The sequence below is a fragment of the Carassius auratus genome, unplaced genomic scaffold (genome assembly GCF_003368295.1).
Source record: "Carassius auratus strain Wakin unplaced genomic scaffold, ASM336829v1 scaf_tig00038950, whole genome shotgun sequence".
Taxonomy (NCBI): Eukaryota; Metazoa; Chordata; class Actinopteri; order Cypriniformes; family Cyprinidae; genus Carassius; species Carassius auratus.
In genome coordinates this window covers 110,001-127,500 of record NW_020526479.1, presented here as the reverse complement: position 1 = coordinate 127,500, position 17,500 = coordinate 110,001, and the positions used below count along the sequence as shown (strand labels likewise).

Here is a 17,500-nt window from a genome sequence, read left to right as displayed (position 1 = left end):
ACACACACAGAGAGAGACACACACACATACACACACACACAGAGACACACACACACAAACACACACACACACAGAGAGACACACACACAGAGAGAGGCACACACAGAGAGAGGCACACACACACAGAGAGACACACAAACACACACACACAGAGACACACACACACAGAGAGACACACACACACAGAGAGACACACACAGAGACACACACACACAGAGAGAGACACACAAACACACACACACACACACACAGAGACACACACACACACACACACAGAGAGAGACACACACACATACACACACACACACACACAGAGAGAGACACACACACACACACACAGAGAGAGAGAGACACACACACACACACACACACAGATGATCAATAGAACACACAATTTACACAATAAAGAGAGTTCATTACTGCTGTGGATTGATCAAGATATAATCCACATTAACACACTCACCTCAACCACGAAGGACAGGAAGTACCGGTCGTAATCTTTTGGGCTGCAGCGCAGGATATAAACACCCCTGTGGTTCTCACATCGACGCAAGCGGCTGATGGCGAACTCCGTCCTGACCCGAGAAAACAGTTCAGTTCTGAAGACTGTGTGTGTGTGTATGTGAGCATGTGTGAGAGTTCGCTTCGGAGTGTGTGTGAGTGAGTCTGTAAGCGTGTGTGTGTGTGTGTGTGTGTGTGTGTGAGTCTGTAAGCGTGTGTGTGTGTGCGTGTGAGACTCACGACACTGGCCCGTGGCAGCTGATCTGGATGGCCTCCAGTACTCTAGGGGGCGCCACCTCCTTACACAGGTAGTGATGAGCGTCTGTGGTGAGTCTGTAGTAGCCGTCGATCAGAGACACGAAGGACAGCGCCTCGCTCAGAGAGTGAAACTCCAGCTCCTGCGGGACACAGAGAGAGAGAGAGAGATGCTGCAGACACGGATCTGACCCGAGGACGACTGAAGAGTGACCGATCCTCACCAGCGTCTGACCGTCACGTCTGTTTATGGAGACGATCCGGTTCTCCACAGACCCGTCTTTAGTCCCCTGCTTTACACTGATGTCGATGACGTCCGAGAAATCACAGTAAACCTGTGGATCCTGAACAGGAGAAAGAGAGTCAGAGTGTCCTCTGTCTAGACAGGATTCCGGAGTGTGCACTAGTGAGTGAGTGAGCAGGTGTCTGATGTGAACCGCTCTGACTGCAGGAAGCTGAACTCAAACACACCTCTCGGTCTCGAGCCTCTTTTACTTTGGACCATCGCATGCCGTGGCTCCCGCTGACGATGATGGAGACGCTTCCTGCGGACGGTTCGTTGACGTGAAATAGTTCAGTGTAGAAGGCGGACTGCAACGTCTCCAGACTCACCACGTACTTCAGCTTCAGGTCTCGCACCGTGGCTTTACACGCGCCGAACTGCTGGATGAACTTCCTGAAGCGGAAGCGGATCCTCTTCCGGGTCACAAAGTGCTGGTTCTGGATGTGCGCTCGCATGTTCTTCGGGAGGAACGACTTATAGCTGCACATGAACACAGAGCAGATCACCAGAGATCAGTTCAGACTCTACGGCCAGCGGCAGGTCAAAGGTCACGGGTGAACGCACCTGTTGTGGTTGTAGATGTCAACAGGTGACTTGGCTTTTTCTTTGGCCAAACGCATCATATCAAGAACAGCCAATCCCAAGCACTCTTCCTGAAACTCCAGGCTGATAGGAACGCTGACCGCACCGCTCAGGAAATCTGACCTCCACTGAGAGACGGACAGGATCAGATGAAGCAGAGTTCACACAGCTGAACACTCTCAGATGGAGATTTGCAGAATAAATAATGTGTGACAGTGTAAAGTGTTGCTGCTCGTGCTAAAACACAGTTAAATATAACTCTGTCGTGTGATCTGGACGGAGAAAAACACGATTCGTAGCTTTGTCCCACTGAGCCCTGACCCTGACCCTGAGGAGATGTTGAACATGGACCCTAGCTCTGTGATGTGTGTTTATATGAGACGACATATTTAATAAGCTTAGGGAAAAAATGACCATTTATAAACAGTGGGACGTCTGTTTTCTTCATCGTTCCAGTCACAGAGCACTTTATTTTGAGAGAACATCTGTTACTTCGTCCAGATTGGGGGAATTGGAATGTTTACTCAAACCTTTTATTATATAAATTCATTTTTTGCATTCAAAAAGTAGATTTTTGTTTGTATATGCTCTCAGTTATAATTACAGTGGAATCAGCAAAGACGAGCTTTACAAGTCATATATTTGACCCAGTTCATCGTGTCAGTCACATGCTCCTCACCTGAGCAAACAGGTACGCCGCGGTGATGTCATCGAGCACAGGTGTCTCCGAGCTCTTAGAGACGCCGAACCTGCGAGCCGCACTCGAGCCGCTGCCGTACCAGCCCGGGAAATAAAACCTGAGACGGAGAGGGTTTAGAGTCACCTGCCAATCCCAGCATGCACCAGTGCTGCAGCTGATCCTCACCTGATCCTGAACAGCAGCGTCTCATTGGCCGAGGCCTCGATCTTGAGGATGTGATTGGGTGGAAGCCACACTCGGTCTCGCTCTCTCATGAGTCCAAACAGACTGCAGTACGGAGGACTGACACCTGTCAATCATTCACAGCAAACATCAGGAGGCTGCGTGACCTCTGACCTCATGCACTCGGTCTGTGTGTGTGTGTGTGTGTGTGTGTGTGTGTGTGCGGCAGCTGCTGCAGCAGCATTAAAGGCGGAACTGCATGAAAAGAGGAAGTAAACGAGGGTGTGTCCTGCACGCACACACACACTCTATCTCTCTCAAGCCCTTAACACTCAGATGGGTAAACAGGAAGTGGTAAAAGTGGGAACAGGAAGTTGGCCAGCTGACAGCATCACTCGAGTCTCAGTAACAGGTCAGTGTCCTGACGTCACTCATCACAGCTGCGCCGATCAGACACGGTCTCAGAGAATGAGATTCTGACACTGCATCGCTCCGTGATGATTCGTGATGATTCGTGATGAGCGTGCGGCTGTGTTCAGGGTATGACTGGAGTCACAGTAAAACTCTTCAGACTGAACTGAACTGGTTAGGGCTAGTTTCTGTGAAGCACTAATGTAAAGATGTCACTAATGAAAACTCTGCATGGGCAGATCTACCGGGGATCTAGATTTATCCCAGGATTAAATATAAATGTTGGAATGCAGATTTGAGCAGCTGTGCTTTAATGTGAGGACATGATAAAAGATGTGTGTATCACGGCAGCACGTCTGCTAGCGCTGTAGTCTCTTACGATATAAACCCAGCTTCAGGAGACTCGGGAACAGAAGAGCAGTGCTTCACCAACACAGGCTCTGCTTTCAGTTATTAGATACTCAGTGATTTTCCATTATTTAGACTTGCGTCCTGTGTGAATATTTGTGTTGCTGTAACCCGTTTGATCGAAGCCTAGCTTTCAGTGCAGATTGAAGACGGCGTTCCTGTAAATGACGCATTAAGAGACTGATTTCATTCAGATGGATCGGACCCTGACGACTGCTGTTTGAGGCTTTAACTTGTTTTTAATTGCATTATAAGTGTTTTATAGCTGATATACTATAGATTAAGCATATGTGATTGAACGCTTGTTTGCTCACAGTCCTCACCCTAAGAATAATGTTCTCGATCCGCCTGATGAGCTGAAAGATTTCCTCATGCTGATTTCACAACAGGTTTAAGTCAGTCGCACTAATACACCACACTGACCAACAGAAGCTGCTCAGTTTGACAGTGACTTGTGTTTCGGCTGCGCTTCGTCTCTACACCACTGTACGGACGGATCTCTTCTGTCTGATAGATCTGTGACACACCTTACCCACGGTCACTAACAGCTGTAGCTAATCAACCTCATGATCTCACTCTGAACACACATCGGTTCTGTGTCCGTCTGCTTTTCTGAAGATACCAGCAGTTACTCACAATTACCTGGACAATATTTATGAATATATATATGTATTTCTTTAGATTAGTAATGACAGATCATCTGGTATGAAGTCCCCTCTCTCTCTCTCACACACACACACACACACACACACACACACACACACTATAGACATGTGAATTCTGTTAAAAACCCCACGGTTTCCTCCTGCCCTCTTAAGTGTGTATGACTCTCTTCTTCAGAAGATTTATATTAAATACTGTCCTGACATTGAATGTGTGATAATAATAATCAATAGTCCAAAAGAAGTCTAATGAACTCTGCCAATCCATCATTAGAAGCGCTCGGGGGGGTGAATAAAGGCCTGCTGAAGCGAATCAATGCGCTTGTGTAAGACAAACATGAAAAAAGTTTTAAATATGGATTTTTTCTTACACGAACACACAGATTCACCCCCCCGAACCATGCGAGGCACTGTTTCTGATGGATTTATGCACTTTATTGGACTTCTATTGGACTATTGAACATCACCACCCATTCACTGCCATTATAAAGCTTGTAAGAGCCTGGACATTTTTAAATCTTTCTCTGATTGGATTCGACTGAAAGAAGTAAGTCATACACCCTTGAGGGCGAGTAAATCGTGGGGTCATTTTCGGGTGAACGGTTCCTTTGATCAGTGTTAACTGCTTTGACTCACTGCACTCCTTGGCGGCGCTGATGCACAGCTCTTCGGTCACGTATTCTCCGGGCGGATAGATGAGCGCGCTCTCCTCGTCTCTGCAGCTGTACAGATGAACCTGCAGGGCGGCGCCACTCGCCCGCTTCTCTGAAGCCCCGTCACCGCTCACACCAGATGCGTTCGCACACGGCTCCATGCTAACAAACGCTGTTAAAGCCATTTATATCTCACCTGAAGAGAGACAGACACCGTTTACTATCAAACACACACTGCTTTATTGGAGAAGATGATCAATTTAATCTTTTTAAACATAACTTCACTAACACAAACCCTGCATTTAGCCTCAGCTTAGGCTCAGTTTTTAGTCGCTTTGGATAAAAGCATCTGTTAAGCTGTGTTGATGTCCTTTTAAACCCTTAAGACTTCCTCTGTGAACACATAAAAGACGTTTAGCAGAATGATCAACAGCTGGAAAACAAGAACAACATAAATACATTTAATCATGTAGCAGATGCTTTTATCCAAAGCGACTTAGAAATGAGAGAAGCAGTCAGATCAGCGAGAGAACAACAACAGTACACAAGTGCCATGACGAGTCTCCGTTAGTCTAGCACAGAACACAGAGACAGGCTGGTTTATGTCTTAATATATGAAAGACAAGAAAAGTCCTAGTATTAGCTGGTTAAGTGCTGGCGAGAAAGTCTCAACCAGGTGAAAAGATGCTTGACGTCTGTGTTTTAAATGAATGTAAAAGCAGATAAGTGAGTGAAACCATGATCATCAGTGAAGAAAGATCATTATATGACTGTCACAGGTGATTTAATGTGTTTCTGGAGCATGACGCCCTGATCTCTATCGGTCTTTACTGGATGATGAAGAGTGAAATAAACATCCTGCTCAACTCTTCTCACGACCACAGACTCGACATCTGACGTCTCCATTCTGTGTCACTTTGTGTTCAACTATGAGCTGGTAAAGGTGTGAAAGAAAGAAAGCAAAAGAAAAAAAACAAACAAACAGTGGAGAAAGAAAAAGAAAGAAGAAAAAAAACAAACAATGGAGAAAGAAAAAGAAAGAAAGAAGAAAAAACAAACAAACAATGGAGAAAGAAAGCAAGAGATGTGTTTATCGTGTCTCAGTTATAGCAGTGCTGGGAAACTTGCTTTTAAAAGTAATATAAAGTCATATTCTGGGCGTTTAAAGGCCGTTTCACAGCAGAAGTGAAGTGAACAAGCCTCAGTCTCACAGACAGAAACTTACTAATGTTACTTCATCTGATAAAGTAACTCTGATGTTGTTGTAAATTGTTACTTTCCTAGTTACTTGACAAAAGTAATCTGATTACATGACTCGGTACAAGTTACTTGTAATGTGTTACACTCCCAACACTGGCCTTCAGTTTAACTGCTCATCTCACAGCGACGCTTTCAATGGTTCTGACTTTTCTGAGACACACACACACACACACACGTGTGTGATAAATGAAAAGGCAAGGAGCAGAAAATGACGCTAAAATAAGCATGTTTGTGGAGTGTGACAGTGGCTTTCACTCTCATGTAGTTCATGTTAAACTTGTTCTCGGCTGATCTGTAGAGTAATGAACCTTCTGAGAGTCAGTGGAGCTCCACAGCGACTGTAACGAGACTCTGGGGATCAATGCAGCAAACAAACACGAGACTCGGACCATCAGACGTCCTGACATCCGTCTGAACATGGACACGGTCAGAGAGAGTCACTATAGTCCACTAACACAGAACGCTCTGCTATCTGACTCCCAAACGAAGACGAGTCCATCTCTGAACAATTACAGTTCGTTACTTAACCAGGGCTTGAAATAGTTGAGGCCACAACAGCAGAGCGTATGGAAATTCACACGCATCGTAACGAGACGCTGATCTCACGTCTGCTTCTGTGGTCAAACACATCAGAAAGAGGAAATGAAAACATCAGAGTGTGAATAATATTAAAGTGAGCGTGATTTAATTGTGTGTGTGTGTGTGTGTGTGTGTGTGATTGACAGTCACTGCTCTCTTGGGATTTTCCTGAAGAGTTAATGATGTGTTTCCATTAAAGCTGCAGTTAAACAGACGGAGACTAGTTATTCCAACAGGACACAGACATTTTGATTTTAAAAAATAAGCCCTTAAATACAAACTAGACTGTTTTTTGAGAGATTATTATTTTCTTTTTGTTGTAGCGATCACTCAAACGTGGAGCTCAAACGCATATAATAACATGACAGTGATATGTAACGGCGGTAGGGCACTGAACAGTGAAGTTGAAGTTTATTCAACTTTAAATTCATCTCTATTCGGTTCGTTAATTTCACGTGGAGTGTGTCTTCACACACAGACGGACGTTAATAGACGACTGTAACATTATATATCTCTGTTAATAATACTGTTTAATATGTACTATTTTGGAATCATGGCAGAATATCTTGTGATGCAGAATATCTGATGCTTATTATCATCATCTCGTCAGAGCTTCAGTGGTGTTTCATACACTCGGGGTTAAAGGATCACCAGAAGCTCATAGTGCTGCATCTGTCCTCGTTCAGAAGTGGAGCAGGTTTCCGTCCGCTCTGAGGTGTGAACACGATTAGATCCGAATGAGTCATTTAAACACCATCTGATCTGACATGATTCACTGCTGCGTGTTATAATGAAGACAAGCACACGCAAGAGCAGACGTGTTCCTCAAATCAGCCATGTTCAAATCTAAATGAAAACATTCTAATTCACAGCTGTTTGTTATTAATATATGTTCATGTCTGTGCGTATCTAAATCAAGTAATCCTGGACTTGAGACACGCAGCTGTAAACACAGTCTGCAGACAGGAAGGAAAAGATAAACATTTAAGAGAAATGAGCCTCAGTCCTCATGAAATCCTTCTATTGTTCTTGTGTTTCTAACGTTACATCACAGCAGAATGAAGGTCAAACTGCTAAACTGCTTTTCTTAACTTTCTGATCACAACAAAATGACACACAGTCCCATGAAGGCAGACTGACGCAGACGAGGACATTATCAGGAGGAGCTCAGGGCTGTTATCTGCAGAAGAACACAGCTGCTCTTAGAGATACAGAAACACTTCTGAGCCCTTCCTGCTCTAGCAACCACCAAAACAAACTGCCATCCTTCTACAGACAGAAACAGCGGATCCAGAAGATCTCAAACAGAAACAGCTGATCCAGAATAAGATTTCAGACAGAAACAGCGGATCCAGAAGAAGATTTCAGACAGAAACAGCGGATCCAGATGAAGATTTCAGACAGAAACAGCGGTTCCAGATGAAGATTTCAGACAGAATGAGCGGATCCAGAAGAAGAAGATTTCAGACAGAAACAGCGGATCCAGAAGAAGATTTCAGACAGAAACAGCGGATCCAGAAGAAGATTTCAGACAGAAACAGCGGATCCAGATGAAGATTTCAGACAGAAACAGCGGTTCCAGATGAAGATTTCAGACAGAATGAGCGGATCCAGAAGAAGAAGATTTCAGACAGAAACAGCGGATCCAGAAGAAGATTTCAGACAGAAACAGCGGATCCAGAAGAAGATTTCAGACAGAAACAGCGGTTCCAGAAGAAGATTTCAGACAGAAACAGCGGATCCAGAAGATCTCAAACAGAAACAGCTGATCCAGATGAAGATTTCAGACAGAAACAGCGGTTCCAGATGAAGATTTCAGACAGAAACAGCGGATCCAGAAGAAGATTTCAGACAGAAACAGCGGATCCAGAAGAAGATTTCAGACAGAAACAGCGGATCCAGAAGAAGATTTCAGACAGAAACAGCGGATCCAGAAGAAGATTTCAGACAGAAACAGCGGATCCAGAAGAAGAGCTCAGACAGAATGAGCGGATCCAGAAGAAGAGCTCAGACAGAATGAGCGGATCCAGAAGAAGATCTCAGACAAATACAGCTGATCCAGATGAAGATTTCAGACAGAAACAGCGGATCCAGAAGATGATTTCAGACAGAAACAGCGGATCCAGAAGAAGAGCTCAGACAAATACAGCTGATCCAGATGAAGATTTCAGACAGAAACAGCGGATCCAGAAGATGAGCTCAGACAGAATGAGCGGATCCAGAAGATGATCTCAGACAGAATGAGCGGATCCAGAAGAAGAACTCAGACAGAATGAGCGGATCCAGAAGAAGAACTCAGACAGAATGAGCGGATCCAGAAAAAGAGCTCAGACAGAATGAGCGGATCTAGAAGAAGATCTCAGACAGAATCAGCTGATCCAGAAGAAGGGTTAAGACAGAATCAGCTGATCCAGAAGATGATCTCACAGATCTGAATAATGGAGCTCAGACTCACCTCCAGAGAAGACATCCTGCGAGTCTCTCACTGAGTTCTGCTGCTGAGAGAGAGTTAAGACTCTTGTCAAAGTCAGACCACAGACATGTGTGAAGCTGGAAACATTCAGCGGTCGCTGAGTCGAGAAGAAGAGCTTCACAACAGACGAAGAGTTCAATCAAACGAGAAACAGGCCACACGTGTGAAAGATGAGGGGAAAACCCTCCAGATTCAAAGCGAAACAGAAATAGGATCTTAAAGCACAAACACACACACCTCCCGTCGAGCTCAAACATCTCAACTGTCTTTAATATCTCGCGTGTTTGTGTTCATTTATTAAAGTTACTCACTCGGCTGATTCTGTTGTCATGTAGACCCGAGCCGAGCCGCATCACCGGATCTCTCTGAACCCGCGTCCGCAGCTGTCAGACTCACATAGTTACGTCCCCGGAGCGCGTTAGAAGCGGCACAAGAGCCGAACTTCATCTGCGATCCGGATCCACACGGACACTTCTCAGCTGCCGCGCGCACGCACGAACGCAACTGCGTCGGTGGGCGGGGCTTCCGCTTCAGCGTCATCGCATATTAACGACTTAAAGGGACATCACTGTATTTTTATTTACACTAAAATTTTTAATTCTGTTGAATTTTTATTATCAAACGGAACCCTCTATTTGACATAGTCTAGCTAACACATAAATTCACATTTGGCTTAATTTTCCCTTTTTTATTATGCAGTGTCTATGGGCATGTTTGTTCTCAAAATTAATTTGTCAAGCAATCTTTTTCATTTTTACAGCACTTTATACAGGACGAATTCATGACAACGCGTCTTCACGAAGATAAACAGCAGAATCCGTGATGGTGCTTTGACACAATCTGTCCTGTACAAAACATTATAGACATAAAGGTCATGATTAATTAATTTCAAGAGCAGACATTATTTCTCACTCTGCAGGACCATTTAAATTAAATAAGACCCTTTAACGACAATGCAGCACCTGAAATTCACATGCTTTGTTCCTCAATGATGGAGTGACTTTGCAAAAATTCATCGGAACTTCTTTACCACTTTAAAGGGTTGACTCGAGAACATGTCAATCTACTGTTCGTTCTGTGTGTTCATCTTCAGTTCTCTCTTCACAGCAGTTCAGTCAGTGTACTGTTTGAGTTAATGCATTACTCCGGGATATTGGTTTGTTTGAACTCAGAGGGAGTGTCAGCCATATTAAAAAAAGTTAACAGCTTAAGTCATTTGTTGATTAATGTGTATTGGAGATGCTAACCATTAGAACCATTCAGTTCGATTTGGTGAACTGGTTCAAAAAGATCCGGTTACATCGAATGATTCGTGCGCAAACCGGATATCACAAACTGCTTTGTTTTGAACTCTCTCAGAACAGACATGGAAGAGAAGACAAAGCTGAATAAAGTCGTAGTTTTTGCTATTTTAGGACAAAAATTTATTTTCGATGCTTCAAAATATTCTAACTGACCCTCTGATGTCACATGGACTACTTTGATGATGTTTTTCTTACCTTTCTGGACATGGACAGTAGACCGTACACACAGCTTCAATGGAGGGACTGAGAGCTCTCGGACTAAATCTAAAATATCTTAAACTGTGTTCTGAAGATGAACGGAGGTCTTACGGATCTTATGAGTCATTAATGACATAATTTTCTTTTCTGGGTGAACTATCCCTTTAAAGCACAGACCCTGTTCCTATTCTGTCTGTAGGACACTATTTAATTTAATAAGAATTAAGCACTCAGTCCCTTTATGCTGTAACTTATAAATATTTCATTCATATAAAGACAATAAAGTGAAAGTGAAAGTGAAGTGACATTCAGCCAAGTATGGTGAACCATACTCAGAATTTGTGCTCTGCATTTAACCCATCCGAAATGCACACACACAGAGCAGTGAACACACACACACTGTGAGCACACACCCGGAGCAGTGGGCAGCCATTTATGCTGCGGCGCCCGGGGAGCAGTTGGGGGTTCGATGCCTTGCTCAAGGGCACCTAAGTCGTGGTATTGAAGGTGGAGAGAGAGCTGTTCATGCACTACCCCCACCCACAATTCCGTCCGGCCCGAGACTAGAACTCACAACCCTTCGATTGGGAGTCCAACCCTCTAACCATTAGGCCACGACTTCCCAGAAACACACATAAATCTGTCCAACAGTTACATCTATGTGAAATACTAAGCTGATTTTTGTGTCTCCTAAAGAGAAAGAAATAATGATAACGAATAAGAGAAATTTATAAGATTAAAAAACACGAAAAAACAATATCAATGTTTACAATTTTACATAATGTTATGAAAAACAATTACACTGGTTTTAATCACATTAAACCAAAAACAAACAAAACATGCAATAATAAATTAATGTGCTATGGTGATGATTATTTACAAAATCACGTGTATGTGAGGAGCAGTAAAGGTGAGGCTCGTTAGAGTTTATCAGATCTTCAGAGCTCTTCTCAGATCAGTGAAGAAGTTGACCAGACCGCTGGCCATAGCTGTGTCCACCGCCGCCTGCGGCAGCATTCCCCTCAGATCCGTCTGGATGTATCCGGTCAGTACACTGAGCTCCAAGTCCTGCGCCGGCACACAGAACCAGCCACATGGGTGATTGAATCCTCGAACCAGCCCTGCTCTCTGCTCCTCATGATCCACGCTCACACCTGAAGAACACGAGCACAGTCAACACTTTAGATCCACGCTCACACCTGAAGAACACGAGCACAGTCAACACTTTAGATCCACGCTCACACCTGAAGAACACGAGCACAGTCAACACTTTAGATCCACGCTCACACCTGAAGAACACGAGCACAGTCAACACTTTAGATCCACGCTCACACCTGAAGAACACGAGCACAGTCAACACTTTAGATCCAAGCTCACACCTGAAGAACACGAGCACAGTCAACACTTTAGATCCACGCTCACACCTGAAGAACACGAGCACAGTCAACACTTTAGAGTCACGCTCACACCTGAAGAACACGAGCACAGTCAACACTTTAGAGTCACGCTCACACCTGAAGAACACGAGCACAGTCAACACTTTAGAGTCACGCTCACACCTGAAGAACACGAGCACAGTCAACACTTTAGAGTCACGCTCACACCTGAAGAACACGAGCACAGTCAACACTTTAGCGTCACGCTCACACCTGAAGAACACGAGCACAGTCAACACTTTAGATCCACGCTCACACCTGAAGAACACGAGCACAGTCAACACTTTAGCGTCACGCTCACACCTGAAGAACACGAGCACAGTCAACACTTTAGATCCACGCTCACACCTGAAGAACACGAGCACAGTCAACACTTTAGATCCACGCTCACACCTGAAGAACACGAGCACAGTCAACACTTTAGATCCACGCTCACACCTGAAGAACACGAGCACAGTCAACACTTTAGATCCACGCTCACACCTGAAGAACACGAGCACAGTCAACACTTTAGAGTCACGCTCACACCTGAAGAACACGAGCACAGTCAACACTTTAGAGTCACGCTCACACCTGAAGAACACGAGCACAGTCAACACTTTAGAGTCACGCTCACACCTGAAGAACACAAGCACAGTCAACACTTTAGATCCACGCTCACACCTGAAGAACACGAGCACAGTCAACACTTTAGAGTCACGCTCACACCTGAAGAACACGAGCACAGTCAACACTTTAGAGTCACGCTCACACCTGAAGAACACGAGCACAGTCAACACTTTAGATCCACGCTCACACCTGAAGAACACGAGCACAGTCAACACTTTAGAGTCACGCTCACACCTGAAGAACACGAGCACAGTCAACACTTTAGATCCACGCTCACACCTGAAGAACACGAGCACAGTCAACACTTTAGAGTCACGCTCACACCTGAAGAACACGAGCACAGTCAACACTTTAGATCCACGCTCACACCTGAAGAACACGAGCACAGTCAACACTTTAGATCCACGCTCACACCTGAAGAACACGAGCACAGTCAACACTTTAGAGTCACGCTCACACCTGAAGAACACGAGCACAGTCAACACTTTAGAGTCACGCTCACACCTGAAGAACACGAGCACAGTCAACACTTTAGATCCACGCTCACACCTGAAGAACACGAGCACAGTCAACACTTTAGAGTCACGCTCACACCTGAAGAACACGAGCACAGTCAACACTTTAGATCCACGCTCACACCTGAAGAACACGAGCACAGTCAACACTTTAGATCCACGCTCACACCTGAAGAACACGAGCACAGTCAACACTTTAGAGTCACGCTCACACCTGAAGAACACGAGCACAGTCAACACTTTAGAGTCACGCTCACACCTGAAGAACACGAGCACAGTCAACACTTTAGATCCACGCTCACACCTGAAGAACACGAGCACAGTCAACACTTTAGATCCACGCTCACACCTGAAGAACACGAGCACAGTCAACACTTTAGATCCACGCTCACACCTGAAGAACACGAGCACAGTCAACACTTTAGTCACGCTCACACCTGAAGAACACAAGCACAGTCAACACTTTAGATCCACGCTCACACCTGAAGAACACGAGCACAGTCAACACTTTAGAGTCACGCTCACACCTGAAGAACACGAGCACAGTCAACACTTTAGAGTCACGCTCACACCTGAAGAACACGAGCACAGTCAACACTTTAGATCCACGCTCACACCTGAAGAACACGAGCACAGTCAACACTTTAGAGTCACGCTCACACCTGAAGAACACGAGCACAGTCAACACTTTAGAGTCACGCTCACACCTGAAGAACACGAGCACAGTCAACACTTTAGAGTCACGCTCACACCTGAAGAACACGAGCACAGTCAACACTTTAGATCCACGCTCACACCTGAAGAACACGAGCACAGTCAACACTTTAGATCCACGCTCACACCTGAAGAACACGAGCACAGTCAACACTTTAGAGTCACGCTCACACCTGAAGAACACGAGCACAGTCAACACTTTAGAGTCACGCTCACACCTGAAGAACACGAGCACAGTCAACACTTTAGATCCACGCTCACACCTGAAGAACACGAGCACAGTCAACACTTTAGATCCACGCTCACACCTGAAGAACACGAGCACAGTCAACACTTTAGATCCACGCTCACACCTGAAGAACACGAGCACAGTCAACACTTTAGAGTCACGCTCACACCTGAAGAACACGAGCACAGTCAACACTTTAGAGTCACGCTCACACCTGAAGAACACGAGCACAGTCAACACTTTAGATCCACGCTCACACCTGAAGAACACGAGCACAGTCAAGACATTCACAATTGATTCAACACACGGGACATAGCAGCAGTCCGAAACTGACGTCATGGTCTCCGGGGTCTCCAGGAAAAACACAATTCTACACATTAAAAATGTAAAAATATGTTATCAGAGCTGGTATGTGTAATTTAAAGTAATGGATTAAGTTACAGAGTAGAATTTTTGTCAAGTAATCAGAAATGGACTACATTTTGTAAGTAAATCTACGCAGCTCTGTATGTGATCTACTTGACTTTACTGCAACGCTCCAATTAATAAAGATTTTCTAATTCAGCTGAGAGACCACAGCAATCTTCGGTTGGTCTGTGGATTCATGTGATATATATTCACAGGTCAGAGAACGCAGTGAAACTCACATGAGCTGCATTTACTGTCTCCTGCATTCAGGGAAGTTAATGGAACGAGATATGTAGTGTGACCGGCCCTTAAGATTCGCTTTCTCACATGACCTGGACCCAGATCAGTCAGTTCACACCAACAGATGATGAGCAGATGTGTTATGATCTGTCCTCCAGTGGCTTTAATTGAGCTAAACAGCTGATGTGTCAGACAAATGATGTGTTCTCAGCCCTGTATTCGTGAGCGACTGACCGCAGGACAGCAGGCCGCGCTGATATTCGCTGGTGCAGGAGAAATCCACGAACTCTCGAGGAGAGATGATGTTCCACAGCTGCCCTGCGGTGGTGTATTTCACCACACAACAGCCCTGAAAAACACACACCAGGACTTTCAGTTCCTTTAGTCCAGCCGTTTACTTGTCATGTGCACATAAACACGACTTTATAATATGTTTAACCCTAAATACACTTCAGTTAATCTAATCAGAGATTCTAGATGATGTCGACAGGATTGTGAATCTCGTTATCACTGAACATTAACCTGCTTTCATAACCCAGTTGTACATTAACGTGTCTCCGCAGACGTTCACCTGGTCTAGTGTTTGCAGGATCTCCAGTGAAGTGATCATACTGTCCCATTCCAGTCTGCGGGCTCCGGGACGGATGAAGTCCATGATCCGCTCCGGATTCTCTGCTACGGTTCCTTCAGCTTTATATCTGCAAGAACACAACCAGAAGCAGTCGCTTAAACTCAAGATGTGAAGACTACCTTTAACTAGTTTGACTTAGTCTTACTTCTCACATTCAAATTACACCAATCTACTTTATTATATATATATATATATATATATATATATATATATATATATATATATATATATATATATATATATATATATATATATATGCGCATTAAAAAAGTTACGACAAACTTTTAAGAATAAAAAACAGATAACTAACTTGTTTTAAGTAGTTTGTGTATTAATGAAGGTTAAAACTCACAGAAATCCGCCGAACTCCTGCGAAGGTTTCCTCCATACAGTCACATCCTTCTGAAAGAGCCAAACAAGAAGAACCGACGAGATTACGGTGTTAGAAACGATTCCGTTTAAACGGGACATAAGTGACTGATTGAACCGAACTGACGGATTTCTTCGCGATGCTCCACTGAGATTCATTCAGACCGTGAAACGATTCGAGCGTCTCGCGCAGCTCCACAGAACTGACGTGTGACAACATCTGAAGACAGACGTAAGAACTGGAATTATCATGTTATTAAAATAATAGACTTCGTCATTTATGAACACGTATATTACAGCATAAATTATTATTAATGCAATAGTTATCTGTCTGGTTGGATGACAACTATGTAAAATCGCTTTAAATACAGTCAAGAATAGTTCTTAATATTTACAGATGATCAGAAAGCATCTAAAAAATCACAAACAGCTGATCTGAGAATGCAAAAATAATAGTAAATATGATCATGTACCGTGTCGGCGAATATTCGCTCAGATGAAGGTGATTCTGGCGTTTCATCGCGTGTCGAGTTCTCGTTTCGTGTTGGACAGCCAATCAGAAGCTTCGGTTCCGCCTTAAATGTATTTGCCCTCTTTTGATTGGCCAAATGCAGCTAGAGGCCAAGTAGAGGTCTCTGCAGGAAAGTAATGGGACTTACCAGATCAGGGTGTTTTCCAAGGGGCAAGGAACTCGACCGGAAGTTGAAGTCGGGTGGGGGCTGCCATCTTTTAGCAGAACTTCACTTGCGTTAGCATCCCATTGACTCCCATTCATTTTGGCGTCACTTTGACAGTGAATAACTTTACATCTGAGGCGTTTAAAGACTCTGTTTGTCCATTATTTATTTCTAAAGATACACGACAATGTATAAAGTGCTCCATTACCTTCTATGTTACATTATGGCCCCGTATAAACAGTTTTTGTAAAAAATAGGCTAACGATTGCGTCATAACCACTCGGCTCTCTGTCGCATTACCGTACAGACAGGAGGAGAAGCTCGCAGGCAATTAACTTAATATGGCGTACTGGCGTTACATTTTAAAATACTATACAAAATAATTAATCAGAATACTTACTCCTGCTCACTCACGACAAAGAACTCCCCGCTCAAGCTCGCCGTCTCTGCAAGATTAACGATGGCAGTTTTCACGCACAGCCACTTAGAAGATTTACATCTGTCAGACAGGTTGCTGACGTCGTCAAGCTTCGTTTGAGTCTGCGCGTCAGAAACGGAAGTGCTAAAAAACGCTAAAACTGGGCTTCATTTAGCTCAATTGAGTTCCAATGGGGTCGCTGTGTCCATTTCTTTTACTGTCTATGGTGTTTTCACACCATGATACCTGATTGGTTGACGTAATAGTGACGTTAGGTTTAGGGGTGGGGTTGGGTAAGGGGGCTCATTTAGAGTGCATGATTTAGAAACACCCAGCAGTTTGAAAACACCCACATGGTGATAAACGCCCACTTTTGTTCTGCAGAGAGGCGCTCAGGGTCGCGAGCTGATTGGCTGTTTAACTCTCGGATGTTATTCGGTCAGTCTCTCAGCGGCGTTACAGTATTCAGACACCAGAGGGCGCAAAAACTCACACATTAACCTCTTTAATTCGACAAACAAGAATAAAATCAGTCATTCAAATAAACATATTACAATAGAATGAAGAGATGAAGCTTCATCCACACAGAAGGCTTGTGTCAGTATTGCTCTGAATTTATAAAACTGAATCTCAGTGCTGCAGAAGAATCTGAAAAATATGCAGAGGTCTCATATATCCTGGTTGGTGAGGAGTTTCTGCATCCTGCGAATCTTGCGCTTGTTTTTGGGCATGGTCTTGTTATACTGTCCGTTTTTGATGAGATGTTCTTTGCTGTGGTGAATCTGAGCACCGTGTTGCAGCTGAAAGGAGCAGAGAGCCTGAA

At 44.3% G+C, this 17,500-nt stretch overlaps 3 protein-coding genes across 6 annotated transcripts in view; all 3 read right to left on the bottom strand.

The window, feature by feature from the left end:
* Positions 1 to 9,429, bottom strand: part of jak2a (Janus kinase 2a) — a 15,663-nt gene extending 6,234 nt beyond the window's left edge. The window contains exons 1-10 of one of the 3 annotated variants that reach the window (XM_026254653.1): positions 9,241 to 9,429; positions 4,907 to 5,010; positions 4,601 to 4,813; positions 2,487 to 2,610; positions 2,301 to 2,418; positions 1,604 to 1,749; positions 1,228 to 1,519; positions 981 to 1,100; positions 742 to 899; positions 464 to 575 (exon numbers count right to left, since the gene is read on the bottom strand). In XM_026254653.1, the coding sequence (XP_026110438.1) occupies positions 464 to 575; positions 742 to 899; positions 981 to 1,100; positions 1,228 to 1,519; positions 1,604 to 1,749; positions 2,301 to 2,418; positions 2,487 to 2,610; positions 4,601 to 4,802 (1,272 nt within the window). In that variant the 5' untranslated portion in view covers positions 4,803 to 4,813; positions 4,907 to 5,010; positions 9,241 to 9,429. The remainder of the gene's footprint in view (positions 1 to 463; positions 576 to 741; positions 900 to 980; positions 1,101 to 1,227; positions 1,520 to 1,603; positions 1,750 to 2,300; positions 2,419 to 2,486; positions 2,611 to 4,600; positions 4,814 to 4,906; positions 5,011 to 9,240) is intronic. The other 2 variants (XM_026254651.1, XM_026254650.1) reach the window with 2 other exon arrangements.
* Positions 9,430 to 11,139: 1,710 nt separating this feature from the next.
* Positions 11,140 to 16,261, bottom strand: stard4 (StAR related lipid transfer domain containing 4). 2 transcript variants are annotated; one of them, XM_026254660.1, is made up of 6 exons: positions 16,056 to 16,261; positions 15,710 to 15,802; positions 15,566 to 15,615; positions 15,154 to 15,280; positions 14,817 to 14,931; positions 11,140 to 11,585 (listed from the first exon to the last, which is right to left on the bottom strand). In XM_026254660.1, the coding sequence occupies exons 2-6, from the start codon at positions 15,800 to 15,802 to the stop codon at positions 11,362 to 11,364; spliced, it is 609 nt and encodes a 202-aa protein (XP_026110445.1). In that variant the 5' UTR covers positions 16,056 to 16,261; the 3' UTR covers positions 11,140 to 11,361. The 2 variants fall into 2 exon arrangements, with proteins under 2 accessions (XP_026110445.1, XP_026110444.1); XM_026254659.1 differs by lacking the exon at positions 16,056 to 16,261 and having other exon boundaries at positions 15,566 to 15,772.
* A 905-nt stretch (positions 16,262 to 17,166) lies between these two features.
* dtwd2 (DTW domain containing 2) overlaps positions 17,167 to 17,500 on the bottom strand; it is a 2,712-nt gene continuing 2,378 nt past the window's right edge. The window contains exon 6 of the mRNA XM_026254667.1: positions 17,167 to 17,500. This exon is cut by the window's right edge and continues 16 nt beyond it. Coding sequence (XP_026110452.1) covers positions 17,346 to 17,500 — 155 coding nt within the window. The 3' untranslated portion in view covers positions 17,167 to 17,345.